The sequence below is a fragment of the Abramis brama genome (genome assembly GCF_963993115.1).
Source record: "Abramis brama genome assembly, chromosome: 17".
NCBI classification, from domain to species: Eukaryota; Metazoa; Chordata; class Actinopteri; order Cypriniformes; family Leuciscidae; genus Abramis; species Abramis brama.
In genome coordinates this window covers 28,930,692-28,956,141 of record NC_139979.1, presented here as the reverse complement: position 1 = coordinate 28,956,141, position 25,450 = coordinate 28,930,692, and the positions used below count along the sequence as shown (strand labels likewise).

The following is a 25,450-nucleotide window of genomic DNA, read 5'->3' as shown; positions in this document are numbered from 1 at the left end:
ACTCAGTATGGCAAGCCAACGCTTGTACTTACTGAGCTTGCACATCCGGGCCTAGTAACTTTGACCAGTAACTATTCATACTTTATTCTGCAAAAAAAAAAAAAAATATATATATATATTTTTTTTTAAAATAATTTCATGATCTATAAAAGTTTTCCTAGTAACAAATGAAAAGACATTAAAACCTATTTTTAGGCACTAGTATAGTATTCAATATGTTTATAGTCACATTTTTAATTGCTTAATACATTTTTAATTGAATTGTAAAAAGGTATTAGACAATTGTACCTAATGAGATAAGAAATATTACTAATATTTACAAATTACTAGTGGGAGTAATTAGTGTCTCATTCATGGGTAGCATCTAAATCTAACAAGTAATATTAAATGGAAAGGATACCTATAGGTATACTTTCCATTTAATAGTACTTGTTAGATGACTATTCTATTCATAGGCTATGACTATTGGAATGGTTTCTAAGAAACTAATAACTTTAATAAGTACTATACAGTTCTAGTCAGAAGTGTACAGATCCCCTATAGAATTCAATGGCAAAAATGTGCAGTTTGTACAATATGAAACTTGTCTCTGACTAGTAATTGAATACATAGGCTACTAGTATGAAATAAAGTTACTGGTGAACTTGGGGAAAAATACTAGTCACTTTTGGAATACTCACTATTAGCACAAGTAGCCTAAGTAGTCACTAACAATATAGCAGCTTGTTTTAAGGTAGCCTATATGCTAAATGTTAAAACGGCTTGCCATGTAGAATCTTGAATCTTGAGTCTCTTGAGTTAGTGCAGTGTGGTATTAGCGGGCTTTAAGATTGTAATGTCTCTATAGAAACCGCTGGAAAGAACACAAGAGTTACTGTGACCATTGCAGACAGGCGTTTATTGCGCGAGATGCCTGCGTGTCCGCTTTACGCGCGCTGCGACACCGCTATTCAGCATCTTTTCTGTTTAAATATCATCAGGATATGAACATCCCGCTCGAAAGTTTTATTTGCGGAATTTCCACGAGACCATGAGGATGATATGCATTGCAGCACTACACTGGAGATATAACCGAATTGCGCTATAACTGGTTTCCTTTTGTAACTTTTACCTTTAGTGGCCATGAGTGCGGAGAAGCCAAACTTTCTGTCTCAACCTGAAGTAAAAAATATCTATTTCTATCGGAATGGGGATCCGTATTACGAGCCCAGACGTTTGGTGATCAACGCGAAGAGGGTTTCGACCTTCGACACGCTTCTGCGGGAGGTGACTGGTGGCGTCCGGGCTCAGTTTGGAGCTGTGAGAAACATTTACACGCCCAAAGCGGGACACCGGATAGACTCACTGGAGCACCTGAGGAGCGGAGAACAGTATGTGGCTGCTGGACGAGAGAAGTTCAAAAAGATAGAGTAGGCTAAGACACATCTATCTATCTATCTATCTATCTATCTATCTATCTATCTATCTATCTATCTATCTATCTATCTATCTATCTATCTATCTATCTATCTATCTATCTATCTATCTATCTATCTATCTATCTATCTATCTTTATTAGCTAACGTTCTGGAAAGGTTTTCTCAATGTGATGAACAAAATTCTTCCAGTAACGTTGATAGAATGTTCAAATGTTCGTAATAATGTTCTCAAAAACTTTAGTTACAAATCGTTCAAGGAAGGTTTTTGTTTTGTTTCTGCTTAAACATTTTAGCTGGATGTTTATCTAACATTCCTTCAATGTTAGTTGTTTCAGAGAACATTCAAAAGTAGCATTCCCATAATGTAGCCTAGGCTTAATGTTCGCAAGAAAACAACTAGTCTGTTTAAAATATGTTTTTTAAAAAGATAAAGGATGTTTTGAACGTTCAGAGAACATTCAGAAATATTTTTTAATAACCTAATATTAACCTAATACTAACCTAATAAGCATTATCAAAACGTTCTTAGAACAATATATATATATATATATATATATATATATATATATATATATATATATATATTTTTTTTTTTTTTTTTTTTTTTTGTTAGCTGGGGAGGATGCCATAAAGATCCCAGAACTTTGGCAAACATTCTGAACAAACATTCTTCCAGTAACGTTAGCCTTTAATGTTCTCAAAATGTTAGCATAAAAACAGTTTTTTTTTTTTGTTTTTTTTTTTATACATGGTTTATTCTGAAATGTTTTATTTGGATGTCATCTACTGTTTTTTAAATGTTTCAAAACATAAATGAAACAAATGTTTTCAGAATAGTTTTCCCTTTTGATCTGATTATTTAAGGTCCACCCCTTTCAATCCGATCGAAATTTCTTTCTGATCGATTGAGGTGTTTAATTGAATGAAGCCTTTTCAATCCCATTGAGCCAATTACTAACGGTTGATTTGGGTGCATGTAAATGTATCATATCTTAACCTTGCCTGATCAAACCTAAATATGCCATGAGTAGCCTACATTTACACTACCTGTCAAACATTTTCACAAATTTCAACTGATTCTCTATTTTCTATATTTACAATGAAAGTTACAAAAAAAACAGATGAAAGTCTGCAGATGATGTAGTGATCAAAACAAATAATGGCATAAATACAAACTCTGCTTTTTTTTAAAGTTCCCATGTATGGTGGACACATGATTATGCTTTGCCTTCAATTTCTGACCAAACTCATTAATTTCAACAAAGTTAAAAAATTTGTTTCATACAGTTGTAATAAAAATGTAGATAACTAATTTCATATTTAAGATCAAACACAAATAATTAAACATTTGACTAGTAGTGTATCTGTTTTATGGCAACGAGGAACACAATCTGCAAATAATCTTTTACTTTGCATTGTTAAAGGGGGAAAAGTAATTCAGCTTACTTTCTAGTTATTTACAGATAGGAACCAGGAAGAAAAGAATGCTTCAGCTCAATGGAGTGGTAAGGACAAATAACTACACTTTATTTACAGCTGAAATCTGTGTATGTGTATACAATGAATACAAGCTCAACTCATATAAAACACTGCTGATCCTATTAACTAAGAACACAGCACAAATATTCAACATACACAATCATGCAGTGTAAAGCAGTCAGTCGCTACACAGTTTGTTTGTCAATGGAGTCAGCTGGGTATATCTGTTCATCGATGTGTCCCAGAGGACTATGTACCAGAACACTGAAGACCCCAGTAGATTTAGACCAGGGGTGCCCAATCCTGCTCCTGCTGATCGACTGTCCTGCACAGTTCATCCCCAACCCTAATCAAACACACCTGCCTTTAATTTTCAACTGATCCTGAAGACCTTAATTGGTTGCTTCAAGTGTGTTTGATTAGGGTTGGAGATGAACTGTGCAGGACAGTCGATCGGCAGGAGCAGGATTGGGCACCCCTGATTTAGACATTGGCAAACAAAGCAAACGATTTAAGAACATGTTTTTCAAAACAAAATCTTTTTTTCAAGGTATGTTTAAAGGAAAAGTAGCATGCAGATCCCGTCACACATATGTCTGGACCATGTGCTAGTTTAGCATATCGCACCTGCTTTAGCATTCAAGACCAACCTAAGCGAGGTGTAATGTTTATACACACACCGTCTACGTTGTCGTCTGGGAAGAATCACTTTGTTGCCGGCTCATTTGGCAATGAATTATTAACCTGTGAGTTATTATCCACCTTCTTGGATGCATATTTAAGTCAATGGCTATGACCCAGAGCGCAAACAAAGCTCTCCGGAGACAATCTGAATGACACTTCATATAATCCCACTGTACTAGTTAAAGAAGAGAAGAATGAAAAGAAAGAAAGAAAACGAGCACAGGGACTTTACAACAGTCTTAACATTTTATGAACTCTCTAAGGCAAAGAGAGTGAGTATCGTCACACTTGCTCAGAGCCCACTTTATTATTGCGGTGAACTAAATGGCTGTTGCCGTGGTAATTGGTGATACAATGTCCTAATCATCATTAGGCAAGATTGAACAGGCCAATTTATTTATGATGTGGGCCACACTTTGTTCCTACTAGCTTCTGATTGTCTCAATTAGAGCGACTGCTTTGGCCTGGCAGCGACCCAAAGACTCACCGTCCCTCTGCTCTTTACACAAGCGCCTGCGGGGTTACCAGGGGATACGGCAGGGGCCTGAGAGACACTGAAACACTAGATGAGAGCAGTTGTCTGTCTGTGTTTGGGTTGAACTGAGCAAGGCCCTCGCTTAAACACACTATTTAATTGAACTCACGTCTGACCCTGACAGCAAGTGAGCAGCTCTTACATTTCACATCTCGAGGCAGTGTTTTCTACTGTCTGAAAAACAGTTTCCTATTTACTTTATTGGATTCATTTTTACGTTTAAGTTGATTAAGTGTAAACAAAAAAACAGATTTAGAAACATTCAACATGAGCTATCAGTTGCAAAAGCTGATGAACTACTACAGTTGTGTTTTTGCTGTAATTTATTCAGGTGTTTTAATAATGTAACCAGAGATCTGAGTAGTAGACTTATCATTTTTATTTTAACCACCATTTGAAACTTGTTTGTAAGTGTGCCTGAAGAAATACAATTTAGCATACTTTTCAAATTCTTGTTTGTTTCCTATCTGTCAGTCACTTCAACGCAGATGGCCCCAGAGTCTGTGCAAGTACACTTTTCCCCCAGTGAGCCTCATCACGCAGACACTGTGCAAGATCAGGGAGAAAGAATGGTCTTAATGAAAGTCTTAATGGTTGGGCCAGTATAGGCCTTGGTTCTCGGAGCTCACACTGAAGGCGTTGGCCCCTTCCTGGTGAATCCCCCTGAGGAAGGATCTCCTTTTTCAGGGACCGGGCACAATTTGGCACCTGTTCCCAGACCTCTGGCACCTCCATGTCTGGCCCCTGTACGGGACGTGGAAGACTTCAGTGGGCTTTCACCACTATCACTCAGGCTAGAGCCCCCTCCACGAGGCGGGCCTATGCTTTGAAGTGGAGTCTGTTCGCTAACTGGTGTGCTTCCCGAGGGGAAGACCCACAGAGATTTGAAAACTCCATATCTGCTGCCAGTTGCTACGTTTGTAGTAGTTCCTTCCTTTTCAGATAGGACCTACCATAGGGACTTCTTTCCATGTGTGGTTTTTCTCAGGTGTTCCCAGAAGTCCATGTGATGTAATCTCCACACACTATCCTCCCCTTCGGGTTGGATGTGGACTCTGTGTTTCTTCTCCCATCTGAGAAGTAGACCGCTTCCTCAACGCTTCTTCCTAGATTTTTCCTTTAAAAAAAAAAAAAGAACAGAAAAGGAAGTGCACTTGTTACATCTGCATTACCGAAACTCATAACACAGTTCAGCTGATTGTAGCATTTAGTATAGTGACCCCTAGTGCCAGTACATCAGCACAATGTCAAAGTGACTGACAGATAGGGAACCTCTCTGTTACTATTTTAATCTCCATTCCCTGATGGGAATAAGAGGTTGTGTCCTTCCTGCCACAACTCTGAACTGCCTGCTGAAATGGCCGGGACGCTATCTTAGCTCCTCAGCACAGACCTGAATGAGTGGAGCACACCAGCCTCCTTTTATATACCCGCATGTCGCCAATTCTCATTGGCCTTTTCTGAAGTATCAGAAGTGTTTGGGGCCAGGGCCACGGGAAGTGGGGTGTTTTCACAGAATTGTAAATGCAAAGCATATGTTTGTTCATTAAAATGTATTAATTTTTAGCATTTAGTCATTTATTTGTAATAAACACTTTAAGTGGGCTATTTAAAAATTGTTATTTATATGTTAAATTATCTTTTTAAAAAATAAGCGCAGAGTGTTATGTAATATTGTGTGTGTCGAAAGAATTTGTCCGCAGCTGCTCAAAAAAAAAAAAAAACCCAGTCAAAAACCCCACTGTCAGTGTTTTGTAAGGAACAGGCAAATATGTTAAATATAGCAGGAGACATTTTAATTGTTTACTAATAAAACAGTTATTTTTTATGTCAGTGTCGGCTAGACAGATGAAGTTGACGACTCGCGATCTTCGCAGCAGCAGAGAGAAATGCACATTTAATACGAATTACATAAGCAGCGCAGTCTGTTTTCTTTCGTTTTGAATTGTTCTGCTTAAAAGTAGACATTTCAAGCTATCTATATGTCTCAGGTCTGTGAGGCAATAGGCTACCTTATAGGCCTACGCTGAGTTTCGGTTCATTTATGAGACAAGCTCCAGGTTCGCCTAATAGCCTATATTTACTTCTTATTTATTAAATCCAAATGAAACATCGATTAAAATTAAGATACAATTAATACAAAACGAAATTAAATTTAAAGACAGGCTTTGTGCTTTCAGTTTGAGGTCTCTGTGAAAGTTTTAAAACATTCTTTTAGTGCCGCTTTAGAGTGCTCACGTCCGTAACGGAGAACTGTCTGTAACATTTTTTTTTTTTTGTGAAATACATTTCTAAAAAAATGCGACTTAGTCCAGTGCGACTTAGGCTATATATGTATTTTTCTTCCTCGTGGCGCATTTTTTGACTGATATGCGACTCCGGAGCGACTTATAAAATAGGCTACGGTAAGTTATTTATTCTTTTTGTGCAAATGTCCCATAAAGTCCCATCCTTTAAGGATTAATTTATGTCCCGTTGACCGGTCCATTGCATTACGAATAAAAGCAGAATCAATAAAGTCAAAAATGTGATGTGCAGTCAGTTGGTTTGAGTGTGTGCGTGTTTTTTGACGAGTTTTATAGTCTTGATATTGTTTCTTATTCAAAAGTGGTGACGCCCCTACCCCCCCCCCCCAAAAAAAATCCGCACCCCCAACCTAAAACCTCTTCCCGCGGCCCTGTTTGGGGCTCCCAAGTGTGACCCCTAATGTCAGTACATTGACACTACGTCTTATGGCCTCCATCAGGGAACAGGGCTAGTAAGCAAGATTTAGTTTTTTTCATCTTTCTCAAGTGTGTAATGTTGCTGTTTGAGTGTGAAAAAGGTCTGCAAAGTTACAAAGCACAGTCAAGTCAAGTCACCTTTATTTATACAGTGCTTTTTACAATATAGATTGTTTCAAAGCAGCTTTACAGAGATAACAGGAACATAATGCAACAAAGTTTGTTTCTAGAAGAAAATGTCACAGTCCAGCTGAAGTAAGTTCAGTGATGGTTCAGTTTTGTCGTAAAAAAAAAAAAGTTATTAATTTAGTTCATTTAGATATTTAGCCGCTCTGGAGAAAACCGTGATGTCATTGTATATATATATTTCTCATATAATGGTGTCAATGCAGGCAGATCAATAATATTGCCGACAAAGGCGAAAAAGGCGACAGTGGCAAGAAACCAAAACTCTATCAGGTGACAGAATGGAGAAAAAAAAAACAGGGAGAAAACCATGGGGGAAACCAGGCTCAGTCGGGGGCCAGTTCTCCTCTGGCCAACGAATGAACAGTGTATGATAATGATTCAGGCAGCATAATAGGTCAGAAATCAGATTGGATTGGAACATTCAAAATATTATCCAGTTCCATGTGGTTGAAGATCGGATTAATCACGCCGGTATGGAGACAGGTTTGTTGAGGATTAGTGCCAATTACTGTTGTGTCAATGAGGCCTTCACAGGGAAGAGTCTGGTTTACACAATCTCTGCTGACACTTCAGGGATGCGTTGTGGTCGTGTCTAGGCGCAGGTCCTCCATCTGATCTGGATACGGCCTGGATCAGGCTGGCTACATATGTGTTGTGGTCATGTCTAGGCGCAGGTCCTCCATCTGATTTGGATCCGGCCCGGATCCGGCTGACTACATCATGTGTTGTGGTCGTGTCTACGCACAGGTCCACCATCTGACAGTCACTCCAAAGGGTTATTCTCTATATCAATGAGCACTGTTTCTGAGCTCCTTGAAATGCTTCAACTGTAGTCTTGATTTTATTACATTTTTCTGAGAATGTACATGTCACATATTCTTTATCAAAAAATTCCCAAGGCACATGCAAGGCCTGGTTGAGTTGCGTTAGTAGTGTGTTGAAACTCACGGTTATGGTAAGTATCATGTTTCCAAAATGGTTGAAGCGGTTAACCAGTCACTACACATTGGTCCAGCCAACCTATCAGAGCACATTGTGCCGTTCAGAAGCAGGGAACTAAAGACAGGAACTAAACAGAGCATTACAGAAAGACTGGGAAGAGAGGTGCTTCAATCATTTCAAATATTTAAAGAATAATGTGTTTGAACATTCAAGCATGAAAACCTATTCTTGCAGGACCCGTAAAACAAAATCAAGACTTTGAAAAAGGGCATAGTTCCCCTTTAAAAAGAGTACTTGGTAAAAAAAAAAGTGTGAACCGAATGTAAGGATTTCAGAAACACATAATTGCATGTTATTTACAATTAAATGAACATGTAGTCTAGTTTAAATTAATATGAAATGCAGTTAGTTGAACTTTAGAGTACTTCTTGCCCTTATAGGACTTAAGTACATCTTTATGTTATTTCATACTTCTTCTTTTGTCTTTGAAGTGTACTGCCGAATATACTAACAAGCATTTATGGTAAACTAAAATATGCTTTAAGGTCATTTTATTGAAACTTGTATGTCATGCATTTAAACATATTTGTAATTACACATTTGTAATGATGAATTTGCATCATGATATATCTTCAAATACAGTGTTTTAAATATACTTTTAAGATGTGAAGTAAAATACAATTGAACATTCAATACAAATAAGCACACTTCTTTTTCACAAAGATGAGATTCATGAGCATGAGAAGATTAAAACTGTTATTGTGTGTGCCACATATTTAAGTATTTTCCCTATGTGTAGATGAAACCTGTTCCTCAGAGTCGTGTGATAGTGTCTGCCAGATTCCTCAAACCTATCAAAGAACCCTGTACAATATTGTAAGTACAGTTTATTTCTTTATTTCATAGTCCTTAACTTTAGGCATACTTCAATCAATAATTTTTAGTCAGCATCACTGCAAACCCTTGGAACCTTAGTGTCTAGCAACATTTGTGTTGAGGTATTTTTTAATTTTTTACCACATTTAATCAAATGTCTCTGTGGGGTACTTAAAAGCCTGACCAGTTCACTCAAAAATGAAAATTCTTCATTACACTCCCTCCTGTTGTTCCAAACCCTTTTTCAGTAAATGTTTTGGAGGAATTTTGCAGCTCTTTGCTTACAGTGATAGCTTATTGTAACCACAGCGGCCAAGCTCAGAAAGGGAAAAAACACCAAAAGCACTAGTAGTCAAACTGTAAGGAGGTTGGATGTTTGGGAAGAACTTTCATTTTGATTAACTATTACTTTAAGCAACTAATGAACCAGTAAGTATGTATGTATGGATGAATGGATGTACTGAATTCATACATTCTGTTTGTTTGTATACATCTGCAGTATTACAAATATACATTTGTAATATAAATGTAAATTTATTCTGTGAAAATATTCTGTAAAAATTCTGTGTCCTCAGTGTTGTGGCAAATGGAGATGTCCAGAATCCAGCAGCGAGGCTTCTGATTCCCAGCCGTGTGATTGACCAGTTTGAGCGGATTCTGGAAATGATCACAGAGAAAATGGGCCTGCGAATTGTGGGTGGTGTGCGGAGGTAAATTAAAGTGAATTTAGTTTATATTAGTCAGAATTCATATCATGAATTGAATTGGCTTCTAAAGGATTTTTTTTTTTTTAAATCCATATTATTATTATTTTACTAAAATCAGAGGTTAACTCTTTCAGGCAAATTTGTGCACTTGTAAGAGTTATTATCATTATGATAATTATTTGTAAGAGATGCAAAAAGAACAGCAATTAAAAAATATATATGATTTCAGATATTTGGGAATTCACACCATAATTTACTTTCATAATTGTGCTTCTCCAGGACACTCCCAGCTAACAGGGAATGTTCTCAGAACTTTGGCTAAAATTCTGGCAAGGGTCTCTAAAAAAGTTATGAACAAACGTTCTTCCAGTAACATTAATAGAACGTTCATTCAAAGTTATCTAATCTTTATTAAGTTCTCAAAAAGTTAGCACAAAAAACAGTATTTATATCATTATTTATATATAATCATTACATATACATGGAGTGTTTATTTATTTATTTTTTTCTGAAACGCTTTAACTGGACTTTTGTCAGTAATTTTTTAAATGTTACTATATTTCTGTCAGAATGTTTAGAGAACATTCAAATGTAATGTTCCAGTAATGTTTCCAAAATGCTAAAATGGAATGTTCCCTTAATATTGGAATAACCAATAAATATTTTTAAAACACTTTTTTTTTTTTTTTTTTTTTATGTTTAGTGAACATTCAGAAATTATGTTTTCATAACGTAATGGGAATGTTTGCAAAACATTGTTAGAACATATTTTTGTTAGATAAGCTGTAAAACATTTAATCAAAAGTACTTTAGATGATTAGTGCCCTTTCCTCATTTGGGAAAATAAAGCAGTTCTATATCATCTGAGCAATATTTACTTATTTTAGCCTTTAATATCTTCTTTTGCAGCCTGTACACCTTTGAAGGGACTCTCGTTATGGATGGAAAGAAATTAGAAAATGGACAGTTTTATGTTGCTGTTGGCAGAGATAAATTTAAAAAGCTTCCATACAGTGACCTCCTGTTCAATAAACCCATAGGCATAAAGCGAGTAAACGGGTAAGAGAAAGATGCTGCATTTTCCCAGCAGATGAAGTATGTTTTTGGTAGCACTTTACAATAAGGTTTAATTTGTTGACATTAGATAATGCATTAACCAACATGAACTAACAATGAGCAATACAGTACATTTGTTATAATATTTGGTCACACTTTATATTAGGTGTCCTTAACTTCTGTGTACTTACATCAAAAAATAAGTAAAATGTACTTATTGTGTTCATATTGTATTGCAAAACACTTTTGCTGCTGTTCAGGTGAGAAACGGGTAGGGACAGATTAGGGACAGGTTTGGTGGCATGGATAGGTTTAAGGGTGGGTTAAGGTGTAAGGGAAGGCTCAACAGTGTAATTATATGTGTAATTAATTAGAAATGAATTACAGCTGTAATTACATGCAGTATTTTTTAATTTATTTTTTAATATAAGTATGTACACAATAAGTGCATTGTATCAAATGATTAAATGTTAGTACATAAATACACCTAATATAAAGTGGAACCCAATATTTATTAGTCTTTGTTAATGTTAGTTAATAAAAGTTATACAGTTGTTCATTGTTTGTTCATATTAGTTCAAAGTGCATTAACTAATGTTAAAAAAAACAACTTTTTATTTCAATAATGTATTAGTAACATTAACTAAGACTATGTTATCTAATGAAACCTTTTTGTAAATTGTTACCATGTTTTCAAAAAGAATGTAATTGAATGTGATTTTAGGTCAAAAGCAGCGTCATTACCACCTATAAACAACTACAGACGACAAAATGGAGATGTGAGTACAAAAACAAAAAAATAAAAGATTTTGTGCATTCTTTTGTTAAATCGTTGAATTTTTCTGTTGTCAGGTGGGGAACCATCATATCAGTAAGTCTGATTGTGGACAAGAGAAGAGCAGTCCTTCGGACCAGACCTCCAAAGAACAGCTGTCGGCTATGGTCAGAGAGATCTCTCAGGCCAGACTCATGAGCATACGCAAGAAGAGGAGCGAACTCGCAGCATCTACCGAGGCTCAGGACGATGGTAAGAGACACACGTTTAACCATCAGCAGAAAATCTGAAATCAATGAAAGCACAAACAATCAAGAAATTCATACACATACATTTGTCTGTCCAAAACAGGACTACAACTACATACATTAGCGTTCTAAAGTTTGGGGTCGGTAAGAATTTTTTTTATGTTTTTGAAAGAAGTCACTTATGCTCACTAATGCTGCATTATTTTTTATTTTTTTAAAATAAAAAATAAAAACAGTAATATTGTGAAATAATATTACAATTTAAAATAGCTATTTTCTCTGTAAATATATATATATATAAAAATATTTATTCCTGTGATCAAAGCTGAAGTCTCAGCATGATTACTCCAGTCTTCAGTCACATGGTCCTTCAGAATTCATTCTAATATGCAGATTTTCTGCTTAATAAACATTTCTTATTATTATTAATGTTGAAAACAGTTGTTCTGCTTCATATTTTTGTAGAAACCGTTCTTCTATGAATAAAGTTCAAAAGAACAGCATTTATCAGAAACAGAAATCCTTTGTAATATTTTAAAGGTTTTTTTGCATAATTTTTGAACAATTTAATGTATCTTTGCTAAATAAAAGTATTAATTTCAATAAAAAAATCTCACTGACTCTAAACCAGGGGCGGACTGGGACCAAAAAGTGGCCCTGGACTTTCTGGCCCACAGCAGCCCACCACATCCCACATCATAACACATTGGCTCATTAATGTGCAGAATAATATTTAACACCACTTATAGCATAAAATATAACACAATACAAAAATAAATGCTATTTAAACATGTATTTTAAGTAACACAACATGTATTAGGTCATATCTGTAAAACAAAGGGAAACAGACAGAAAAACATTGACATACAACATTATTAATATAAAACTATCAAGACAGCAAATCAGCTAGTCAGGGGGTATCATCTTGGTAGGCTGCACCACTTAGCTGTACAACTCCTGAATCAAGATTGAAACTATTTTTGCATTAACACAAATCCTCATGGCATACTATTAGGCTATCATGTGACATTAAACTGATGCTTTTTTTTTTTTTTTTTACGCGTAACTTTTCAGCTCCACCTTTTCTTTTCTTCCACCTTTTCATCCATGGACAATTATTTGTAATTATCTGCTCAGAGAAATTCGCTGTAACGGATCAACCTCTCTCTCTCTGTAAATGAGACGTGAAAGAGGGCGTATTTGAAGATACGCAATGGAGTAGACCAAACTAATTAACAGGGAGGGGGGGCAATACACTCACATGCACACAAAACACACTCCTTGTCGGCCGCGCCCGCGCGATCGACTCACTCATCCATTTGCGTAGAGATGTAATATTATGATTTCCGTCATTTTTTTTACAAATATATTTGTGTACCGGGTGGACCGGCCCACATTGGCCAGTGGCCCACCGGGAAAAGTCCCGGTGCTCCAGATGGCCAGTCCGCCCCTGCTCTAAACTTTTGAACAGTAGTTTATGTACACTGTAAGAACAAATGTACATTTAGCTTGTCACTGTCTCATGACAAGTGTGATGAAAGGGATCAACATGAATAGGTTTAACTGCAGAATATTTGACTGATTTAATTGTAATATGCATAATCTATCACTATCAAGTCAAGTCACCTTTATTTATATAGCGCTTTTTACAACACAGATTTTGTTTCAAAATGTTTCAAAGCAGCTTTACAGAGATAACAGGAAAATAATGCAACAAAGTTTGTTTCGGCTGTACAGCAGATCTAGAGGAAAAGTGTCATAGTCCAGCTTAAGTAAGTTCAGTGATGGTTCATTTCTGTTCATTTATTAATTTAGTTCATTTAACTATACAGCCGCTCTGGAGAAAACAGTGATATCATCATCCAGCTCAGTTCAGTTTTCATAAAATGGTGTCAGTGCAGGCAGATCAATGATATTGTTGAATATTAAATGTCCCCAACTAAGCAAGCCAAAAGCCAAAGGCGACAAAGGCGACAGTGGCAAGGAACCAAAACTCCATCAGGTGACAGAATGGAGAAAATAACCTTGGGAGAACCCAGGCTCAGTCGGTGACCAGTTCTCCTCTGGCCAACGAGTGAACAGTGTATGATTATGATTCAGGCAGCATCACAGGTCAGAAGTCAGATTGGATCGGAACTATCACTATCTAGTTTTTGTTGTCTTTTGTGCAGAGAAACCCAAGTTTCTCTGCAGCCACTATTGTCTGGATAATGATGATGTAATTCAGTGATGCTTATGTAATGCGCTTCCCTGTGTGTTCAAGAGATGGCACTGGTGCTCTGTGAGTGTGTTGCTCATGCTCTTGCTGTGGCATGAGAGGGATTACATCATCATCATCATCATCGTGTGTCTTCAGATTGCAGCCGGCGGTGTGCGATCAGCGCCATGCTTGACTGCACATGTCTCTTTTCAGAACATCTCACCGAATGATGACATTTCAGTGCAAAAAGAGCCCTTGCAGAGATCGCCTGCAAATGCTATTAGTCACGCTCCAGATTATGAACGAAATTGATTCATACTTAAATTGATGTGGTGAAAATAAAGCTCAGGAATAAGAGGTTTGGTAGTGAGGAGGTCACATATTGAGCAGTGTTTGTAGTTAGTGTTAGTGTAGAAGCGTCTCTCCCTCATTAGCACTCGAGGTCTTGCTGGTACCCAGGTGTCTGAAACAAGCCTATTAAATCTCCATGGCGATGACATCAACAAAAGCACATCTCTTCTTTTCTTGGGCCGAGCAGAATGTATTTCTGTGTGAAAACTGTTCTTTTGTAATCTGTTTGTTGGACATTTGTTCGGTTTATTTCATGAATGAAGACTTTAGCCATGACTTTAATTATTTCCAGGAACATATTCACCAAGGTCATTTCGGTTGGTGATTTGAATGTGATGACAGAATCAAGCCATTAAACAAGTGGTAATAGTGAGTCAGTTTGACCGTATCAAATTGTAAATTAATGAAGTTTCCATTGTCACAGGATAAATGTCTCCATTTGATTCCTTCATGCAGCATATATGATTATAGAACCAGGGAGTTTAGTTGCCTGATGTAATTATCTGCACTGACTAGTCTTATATTTCAATAGAGCTGGTTGCATTCAGTCATGTAGGGCAGCATTCTGCTCATTTTGGCTGCTAATAGGTTCAGGAATCAGGATTTTATTATAGTCTGTTATTTGTCATCAGGCAGTGAAAATACAGATCTGTGCTTAAATTTGATGCTGAATCTACTATTAAGGTAAAAGTGTGGTTGAAGTGACCAGCGAAAATCCATTGCTGTAAGAGTTGTCTTGACATGGGTTATTTTAGAATAGCAAAATAATTTGCACATAACGTCAGCATTGTTACAAATCTGTATAAGATAATTTGAATTAAAAGGCAAGAGATCAGAAACATCACATTCTGCCTTTGAACATGAAATCAAAATGAACCCTTTTAGTATTTGCTTTCTTAATACATGTTCCACACAAAATGTTTAGTTTTATCATTTAAAATGAGTTTAAAGGTGTACTACTAATTTTTCTCTGTCAATATGGCAGTCTTGTACTTGTACTGTAGCTCAAAAAGTAATGGGCAAGACCAATGCCAATAAACTTTATACTGTACATTCAGTGCAACGCAAGTTGCTTTGGATAAAAACGTCTGCCATTTTGCATTTTGAAACATTTAAATTATTCAGTTGATACAATGCAATGATTATATGCATACATGGTTTTTTTTATGTACTTGTATTTAAAAATCAAATACCAGCATGCAATTAATTTCTCTAATTACATCTACTGTACACTGTTCTCCCTTCCCTTACCCTTTAACCCACCCATGCCAAACCTGTCCCTAACCTTACCCGTATCCCACCTATAGCAGCACGCTTTGCAAACAACATGAACACAATAAGTACATACCAATTTTTTACCAATTTCTTACCATACCAAGTCCATAATAGTTAAAGACACTTATATAAAGTGGGACTTTAAAACAAAACAAAACAAAAAAAACCCCATATATTTAGGTATAAAACTTTTAAATGGGGAACAATTTACAAATGTGCCTTAATTAAATGACACATCCATTTTTAAAAAGTCAATGAATCATAAAGACTGTTTTGCTCAGAATAAAGCTCAGTCTTAAAGCGCAGCTCTCAGCGCATGCAAAATATTTTTGTAAAATAAGTCTTGCACTGATGAATATCCCTCTTTGATAAATAAACCGTGCATTAAAAGGCAGGAAACTATGTGCTGGAATATAACACTACATGCATACATTTGAATATCATTTTGTGATTTGTGAGGATCTGACACCATTAACGAGGGAGTCTAACAGATGGCATAAGTGTTAAGTGAATGTAGGGCAAATTCTCCAATCACATGGTGTAATGAAGTCGGAGAGGAGAGTGAGGATGTGTGGCTGCGTTTGAGAGAGGGAAGGAGGAATCAGGGGGAAATTGCTGTGGCTCCGTCCCACTCCAGTAATGACAGGGAGGGATCAGAGGAGTGTAGAGACGTACAAGAGCCGCTGATGGCTTTCACAGTTCAGTATCTCAGAGCTCCTGGTGACAATCCATCCACAATACTGTAATAATGCTGAAATAGGCCATTAAGGTGCCTCTCTGTGCCTCACTTCACTGATCAGAACTTGTGTGTGTGTGTGTGTCTGAGGTCTTTCAACACCTCCAAACCGACTGAGATGTGACAAGTGCTAAAGTCTTGCTCGCTTCTAATTAGATCATGGCCTGCAGTGATGTCAGTAATGCAATATCTGAACCAGAGGTGAGAGACAAGAGAATAAAAGAGAATTTAGAAGAGGGAGTCAGACATGTATTTTTCTTGTCACATTGTCTTTTCCTCCCGTGTCCTTGCCAGTGTGATCTCATTAGTATTAGATGTACCAGAATGTAAACTGTAGTAGTGCAGTAATTATTTTTTATGCAAATAATATACTATTAATCAATAATAATATCACATCACCACTTCTAAAACATAACAGTATGAATGTGCAACTACTGAGATGCACAACTGAGGGTGAAGTTGGTGGTGTTTTTTAATTGTAAAAAACTTGATCCTATCCTACCTTAATATTCAGCGAAATCTATTAGCAAGAAATTAAAAATCTGTTTGATTGGGCAAATTGTTTGACCATGCTGATGACAAGGAAAGTGTTCAGGAAAACCTGTTTTTAGAAATTACATACATTACACATTTCAGCTGTAAAAATAATTTAAATTCTGTCATACAAATAGTTCATGTTATTACTTGAAGCAAAAATGTTTAAACAATCTAAGCACTTGTTTCACCCTTGAATGAATCAGAATTTTTGAATGAATCAGTTGAGTGAATCATTCAATGACCCTCTTATAAAGACAGGCACTTGTTTTTGTTCCTGTATGAATCAGTGACTCCGTCCATCTCTGAGTAGGTACTTTTGATTATGTAATTCAGACCATTAAAAAGTATGTTTTACAGTATATGGGATGAATTTGTGTGGTATGAATGTAATCCGGATGTACTGCATTCTTCTTCTTGTCATTGTCATGTGACCTATTGTACCAGAATCGGTTATGTTGCATCACTGCATTCACAACTCCTCTCCCTAGACTTCATTGGATAGTAAAGTGTTCATCGTATGCGCACTTCAGAATCTCAGCAGAAGTAGTTGATCGTCATGTCCCCTAAAGGACCGCCGCCCTGCGTTTCACTCATAGCCGAAATATGCTGACTCACTCCAGAACCTGTCCATAAACAATCAGTGTACATTTCTGAGAACATATTTTAACATCCTAAATATGTATATTCTGTATATTTTTTTTAATAAAACCATAAAAGTTTGATGATCAAAAAGCCCATGATAAATAACTCAACCCCTGGGTTGTTATGTCTGACCCAGGAGCTGGGTAACACAAAAACTACCCAAACACTGGAAAAAATAACCCCAAAAAAATGACCCAAAAGGCTCAACCCAGGATTTGGGTAGAAAAAATAACCCAAGATTTTTTAGAGTGCGTGTTCTTTTTTAGGGGCTTCGTACGGTTCACCTATATTTCGGGCCCAAAATTAACTTTGTTCTTTCTCAACTGTTTATGCTCACTTAAGACAACCGACTATGTTTACTAGGATACTCGCAGAGACGGTAATTTTGTACATAATTTTGTGTGAATTTGTCCAATCAAGGTCAAGAAGACGTGAAAGAGAGTTCAATTTACTATTCATGCACTGTCTGAGATGCGGCTTTCTGGGTGCGCACTTCGGATGTTTAAACTTCCCACACATAGCGCAAAAGTCACAAATTGCACCTGAATATTTACATTCGCTTAAAAACTGGCCCATCAACTGTCCAGAGAGTCGCTCACGTTTGCTCACTTTCATGTTCTCACAACATTGCATTGTTAGAATTCATTAAAATGTTACTGGCCAACTGGAGATTGGCACCATTTCATATACTCGCCAAAGCTAATTTTTACACGCATTTGGTGTTTGGTGAGTGTTAATTTTAGAGCCTATCTGTACTGTTTTACACTAAACATTTTTGAAGCAGAAAGACTGACATTGTGTTTTCTTGTAAATTTATTCACAACTTTGAAAAATAATTTTTAACAGCGTATATGACTGAATTCGGACATACTACTTTTTTCACATACTGTTTTTCACCTACAATATAGTTAAGAAGTATGCATATTTTGGATGCAGCCTTGAATGAATCAGTTAAATCAATGATTCAATGACCTGCTCATAAAGTCATTTGTTGCCACCCACTTGTATAACTATGTACCTGCAGAAATGGTCACTATAAATGCTCACTCTTCTCTGTCTGCTGACTAAATCATAACATATTTTTTCATGTCATGCATGAAATATACATGTTTACAATTAAGCCAAGGCTGAGTTAGAGTGTGGTTTTGAATCAGGCCCCTTGAAATATGATGTTTTGGATGAACTTTTTTTTCAACTGTCTGTTGAAATTCTTCTGAAAGAGGCTGCTGTACATGATTGGCTGAGATGATGGCCCGTGTAACAGTTGCTGGGCGGAGCTTGGACAGTTGCCTCCATGGGTTTGCTGCTAACTGGTAACAGCGCTCTTATAGGATTCTCCTGTCTGCCTCTGACAAATCAACAGAAATGCAAGAAAACACGCCAGCGAATGAAAGTCAGCACTGATTATCCCTCCCCCGGTTTTTGTACGCACTTAGATAAGGAGGAGGTGGTAATCGGTGCAATTTTATACAGTCCTCCCACCAAAAGCATGGTGATTTATTTTTGTCAGAAGTGGCAAATTGCTTTCCACCAAAACTGTGCCTTAAAATATTCCCAATTAAGCCTCATTGCAGAGTGATTCGTACTGATTATGCAGTGTCGATGCCATTAAATAATCAAAATCCCTGCAGTGACTTCTATTGTGAGTTATATAAGCTTTACATCACTATTATAGGTGAAAAAATTGCTTCTTGAGAGCTCTGCTGTCATCCAGATGTATGTTAAGACTATGACTATAACGTGCTGATGTATGAGGTTAGGGGTCTGTTTTAAAGATTGTGTATTTGTTCTCTATATATGTTGAGACCACAATATAATAGAGATATTGGCACTTTTACTTTGGTACTAAGCAACTATCACTCGCATTTTCTTCGGAAACAATGCAATTAATCACAGTATTGTACAAATCTTGAAATGTTTGCACAATTAAGAGCCACAGATCATCATTGTGTTTCTTTGCCCTTGTGCTTTATAGAGGCATTACAAAACACCTCACGTTGAATAATTCTTTTTCATTGTGCACATTCCTTCAATAAGCCTGTCAGTAGACTGAAGGTTACACATGTCTTTTTAATGCCACTATAGAAGCTTTAGTGTTGGTATATCGTTTGGCAGACATAATCAAGTATAAATGCATTGCCACACTGTCAGGTTTTTGCTTAAAATTCCTTTTAAAGATTAGACATGATCCATTTTTGGGAATGATAAAACTGTCATTTTGGTCATTGTTGCATTTCAAGGCTTCCGCCCACTAAGAAATCATGTCTCTGTTGGTTTTCTCAGTTTTGCCTTCTATTCCTTCTATTTGCACAATCTTTTCATAGTTTAACCTTGTGAGAGCAATGTGGTGCCGTCAACATCATGCAGTGAAATGAAAAGCTCCTTTAGCTGGTAAATTTAATCTACGCAAGGTCAGTCGCAACTGAAGTTGGCCGTTTGGTTGATCTCTCATCTTCATTTGTTGTAGAGGACAGCGTTACAGCCATGTGTTTATGACGCTGTGGTAGCATGTGATTAAAAGCGCACTCATTAATCTGGCAATCAGCGTGTTAAAAGCTGTTTTTATAAGCAAACAACAAGATTTAATATTTCCCTCCGGCCCTAATAGAAAAAGGTGACGCTGCCAAAGCGAATTAGCCAATCAGGACGTCTTCTTAATGCTTCACAGCAGTCTTCACTTATGAGGGAAAAACAAATGCTGGAACTGCAGGTCTGAGCAGACAGGTCTATCTGTAAGCGAGCGTGTCTGAGCCCTGTGCTGTTTTCGTATCACTTCTTCATGAATTGCCATAAAAACATTACATCCTTATCCTGCTTGCCAACTATCCTGTTTTATGATCCTTTGAAGGAGGCTTATTGGATTAGGAGAAAGAAATAATATTTTGTCGTTTTAGTCGGTAGACTAAATGTAGAGCATGTTGAGAAAACACATTTCTGCACATTTATAGAGTTGCACTTGACCTGAGAGATTAACAGCTTTGAGGGGTTGATGTGTGCAATATCATTATTATTCTGTTTTTATTTCTACCACTGTTCCTGCATTATAACTCCATTAATGCCATCAGAACAAAAGTAGATCAAACTAGATTTTACTGTTTTTCTGAAGACAATACTGGTGTGTTGTGTGTGGTTTCCAAGGTGATGCTGTGCTGTTGCTAAGGTGCTCTGGGTGGTTTCTAGGGTGATACTAGGTGTTTTCTTCCAGTCTGGTGTAAAAAGTCTCAGTCTGAAATCAGTCTGTGATCGTTTTGTTTTTAGATATGGCTTAGATCTCTTCTTGAATTAAGAAACACACACTTTACATTATCTGCAGTAGAATGAAACGACTATTAAAATCAATATCACAGAAAAGCATAATGTGACCAATGCTCTTTTTGACCCTTGCTAATAGGCTAATATTTGTTCTATAAGCACTGTAACTCAGTGTAGCTTAGAAAACCAAAGAATGGAGAACAGTGGGCAGCTTCACTACAAAGAGAGATGCTTGAACACTATCACAAAACAGCGAAATGGATCACACGTACCACGTTTCATCAGGTAAAGTTTCATCGGTATTAAGAATTAAGGGTATGAAAACTTTTGAATGGGTTTTCTTTAATAAATTCAGCCCACTGTTTTGTCTGTAAACATTTGTTATGTGAAACAGCCTTTTCAATTCAGTTAAATACACATTTATTTGTACAGTAGCTTTTCACAATACATATCGTTTCAAAGCAGCTTTACAGAGCTGAATGCAGTGATTTTTATTTTGCTAAAATTATTATCATTTTGCAGATACTGCATGGTGGATGTACATATAAGACCTGTAAATTCTTAATACAATAAATAGTTGAACAGATGAACTGTTTCTGTCATACATATTTCATACACTATCAGTTTTGATGAGGTTAAGAATGTGATTGGTTGCCTCTGGAGCAGCACATGTTTTTGTCCTCGTTTGCATAAGAGCAAAATCATTCAACGCTTTTGATGCCAGGTGCATGCATACCAATCGCATTTGCACATTTTATTACCATATTCTTATGCTTGGCTCAATTGCTTCTGCTGTAATTGATTTGCATCAGATTCAATATGCATCACGTGGTCTAAGAACGAAAGTAAAGCTTGTCACAAACAGTGATGTAAAGCAGAATTCATGACACTGGCGCAACTCTGATGCTCCGTCTAGTGGGTCGTGTAGTTTGCTTGGTAACATGTATATGAGAGAAAGCTATAGCGAGCTTTAGGAGGTCTTTATTAAAATAATCCATAAATACCTCCTCTATAGCGTGTAAACAGCAGGACTTATTCTTCTCTGGCCCGCGGGAGTTAAAAAGATTGGCCCAGTGCCTAGCAACCAATGACTGCCTTAACAGCTTCACATGTGTGAGTTCTTCACATCACCACCGGAGCCGGTCCTTTGTGTAAAATTGTCCGAGAAGTGCTGAACATCTGACACGGGTCTTTCAAACACACATCTCACTTGTAGTGCTGCTTTGTTTACTTGTCACCATCTTTAGTGAAAGTCTTCATTTCTAACTATGAATGGAGAACATGATGTTCTTCAATCATTTTCTTTTTCTCAGAGTTTGTTCTAAACCTCTAACACTAAGTGTTAAAATTCTGTGGTTGATTCTGCCTGAACAATACATATATTTAAAGTCATAAATATCCACTTTAGCAGCACTTACATACACCAAATCAATTCATTTGGCATTCATCTCATTTGCCTTTTTTTTTTTGTGTGAATAAAAAGAGACATCTTAAATCCCCTGTGTAAAACCTTTAACCCTTTAACCACAAGGATTTTGAACCTATAGTTTCCTCCCGTGTTGAGATTTCTCTTTTGGAAATTAATTAAATAATGCCTCATTTGCATATTTAAACATAACATTTCAGAAAACTTGTAATACAAACAATTTTTGCAGATACATTTCCAGAAAATGGATAGTTCACCCAAAAATAAAAATGTTGTCATCATTTACTCACCCTCATTTTGTTCCAAACCTGTACAATTTTCTTTCTTCTGTTGAACACAAAAGAAGATATTTTGAATAATGTTGGTAACCAGACAGTTGACGGTAGCCAATGACTTGCATAGTATTTTTTTTTCTTTTTTTTTTCTACTATGCAAGTCAATGGCTACCGTCAATTGTTTGATTACCAACATTCTTTAAAATATATTATTTTGTGTTCAGCAGAAGACAACTTGAGAGTAAGTGATTTTTATTTTTGGGTGAACTAACCCTTTAATCTAACCAATCAACGGCAAATGTATGTTGATAACCTACTGGAGAGTGTTGCCGTAATATTTAAGTTCGACTGTCTCCTCATGTCAACGTTATATTTCCATAATTGTGATTAGTCTTTGCATTTCTTGGACAGTTTATAGCTGTCTTTACACTACACAGTGACATACAGTGATTCTCATGCACAGACGGCAGAAAGCAAGACTGAAAACTAATTTTATATGCAGAGAAATAAAACCTACTAACTAACACTAGCTGTGTTGGAAATGAAGGCTTAAAAACAGGCGGCAAAACTTGAGTCATTTGAGTCAGGCTTTATACCCCCTCCCCCTATCCCCCATCCAACAGCCTTTAATGAAGGCAGGTTTTAAAATGTTATTTAATTTGATTTAGCATTTTTATGAGACAAGCCCTTCTCTCAATCACATTTAACTGTTTATTGTTACATTAGCGGTCCTGCTTACAGTCTGGGTTTTGGACTACAGTTAATAAATGTGAGCGATTTCCATAAAATATTCAAAGAAGCCCATTATTGCTACGGCGGCTCATCTCTGCTGCTAAACTTCAATCAGTTTTGCATTTGAAACGCATTAAATGCCTGGGTGAAATAATATCATCTGCACAGCAATATTTTTATAGCCGCTATTGGGGAAAGCGTGAACTTATATGAGGTGCATTAATTCTGCTGTTTAATTATTTAGAGTATATTGATTTCACACAATGTTTGGATTTATTGTTCATTAAGTATTTAAAACACTCGTGTAATTTTCTTGTTTACTAGAGAGTACAATGGTATGACTGCAAATCTTGCAAAAATAATTACACCAAACCATTGAAAGCTAATGGTCATTTTAAAATTGACTCTATAATTAATTAATGAGAGATTTAAATAAGAGTGGGACATAGGCCTATTTCTGTGCATGCTTGTTGGAGTTCTTAGGCTAAATCTACCATATCTGAGTACCATTTTAACCATCTGTAATGTTGATCATATTGGTCACCGTTGATTTCACCAATAAAATCACAAATTTTCATTATTGAATATTACAGTATGTTATATAACTAGGCCTATATATTAATTTCTTTATTCCATTTTTGGCTATTTGCTAATTTTATTGATAAACTTTAAGGCATGAAAGCCATTTTCCATCTTTTTTTTAAGTTTTTATAGAAGCATTAAATTAGGAGGTAACACTTTACGATTTTTAACATTAGTTAATGTGTTAACTAAAATTAACTAACGATGAGCAATACATTTGTTACAGTATTTATTCATCATTGTTAACAGTAGTTAATACATATGCAACTATTCATTGTTTGTTCATGTTGGTTCACAGTGCATTAACAAATTTTAACAAATACAATAATGTATTGGTAAATAATGATATTAACATTAACTAAGATTAATAAATGCTGTAGAAGAATTGTTCTTTCTTAGTTAGTTCAAGTTAACTAATGCAGTTAACTAATGTTAATAAATGAAACCTTACTGTAAAGTGTTACCAGTTAGGATTTAGATACATGATCAGATATGTGTTATGTGCTAAGTAGTAGTAACTATTGACCGGCAGCAATTACTTTGTAGATTTAATCCTGACCAATAGATGGCGCTGCTGTTTTATCTGTTATGTTTGTGTTTGTGCAGATGATGGAGAGGACAGAAGTGGAGAGAATGACAAGTCTTCACCAGTCAAGCAGGTGAGATGCTCTAACCTCATCATGATCTCTAATACTCTTACTAGACTGGCATAAACCCAGTCAGCACACATATGGTTCATTTCATAACAGAGTTACTCAGAAAGCTTTTCAGCCTTTGCAAGAATATATATTCTTATAGAGAGAGAGAGAGAGAGAGAGAGGGAGAGAGGGAGGGAGGGAGGGAGAGAGAGAGAGAGAGGGAGAGAGAGAGAGAGAGAGAGAGAGAGAGAGAGAGAGAGAGAGAGAGAGAGAGAGAGAGAGAGAGAGATGTTTTATGGGGACATTCCATAGACATAATGATTTTTATACTGTACAAACTGTATACTGTATTCTCTCCCCTTACACTAACCCAACCCCTAAATCTAGCCATTACACAAAACTTTCTGTATTTTACATTTTCAAAAAACATCACTTAGTTTGATTTATAAGCTGTTTTCCTCATAAGGACCAAAAAATGTCCCCACAAGGAAAAGGATTTCGGATATTGCAGTTTTTGTGAGGACATTTTGTCCCCATAATGTAGGGGATTACCAGGCCACACACACACACACACACACACACACACTCATTTATAATGTTGCTTAATTAAGGAGGCAGCAGAGACCAGTCCAGAAATAGATGACTCATCCAAAACAGAGAGTGAACCAGCCCAAAACACAGAAGAATCACCATGTGACGGAGAAGAAGAGATGAAAGAAGAGGATGAAAAAAAAGAAAAGGAAGAGGAAGAAGAGATGAAAGAAGAGGATGAAAAAAAAGAAAAGGAAGAGGAAGAAGAGAAAGAAGAGGATGAAAAAAAAGAAAATGAAGAGGATGATGAGGAAGAAGAGGATGGAGAGATAAAGGATAAGGAACTGACATCAGAACCAGAGGCAAATGAAACCAGTGAAGAGAAGGACGGAGAGGCTGATAGAGAGGATGAAGAAGAGAAACAAGTGGAAGGAGCAGAAGAGGAAAACCAGGAGAAAACAGAGAATGAGGGAGATCTAGAAGAAAAGACCGACAAGAATCCAGATCCCAGTGAAGAAGGGTTGGAAAACACTGAACGAGAGGCAGAGGAAACTTAAAGTAGTAGTTCACAGAGAAATTATCATTCTGTTATCATCTACTCACCCTTTCCAAACCTGACATTTATGCAGAATATAAAAGGA

The 25,450-nt window shown here is 36.5% G+C and overlaps 1 protein-coding gene across 3 annotated transcripts; it reads left to right on the top strand.

The window, feature by feature from the left end:
• The first annotated feature begins 866 nt into the window (after positions 1–866).
• Positions 867–25,445, top strand: LOC311067385 (doublecortin domain-containing protein 2-like). Of its 3 annotated transcripts, none has more exons than XM_084089214.1 (9): positions 867–1,409; positions 2,872–2,923; positions 8,770–8,846; positions 9,422–9,556; positions 10,463–10,612; positions 11,334–11,388; positions 11,462–11,636; positions 24,247–24,299; positions 24,890–25,445. In XM_084089214.1, exons 1-9 carry the CDS (start codon positions 1,123–1,125, stop codon positions 25,364–25,366), a joined length of 1,461 nt encoding a protein of 486 aa, XP_083945340.1. In that variant the 5' UTR covers positions 867–1,122; the 3' UTR covers positions 25,367–25,445. The 3 variants fall into 3 exon arrangements, with proteins under 3 accessions (XP_083945340.1, XP_083945341.1, XP_083945342.1); XM_084089215.1 differs by having other exon boundaries at positions 1,383–1,409; positions 2,882–2,923; XM_084089216.1 differs by lacking the exons at positions 867–1,409; positions 2,872–2,923; positions 8,770–8,846 and adding an exon at positions 9,158–9,275.
• The last annotated feature ends 5 nt before the right edge of the window (positions 25,446–25,450 follow it).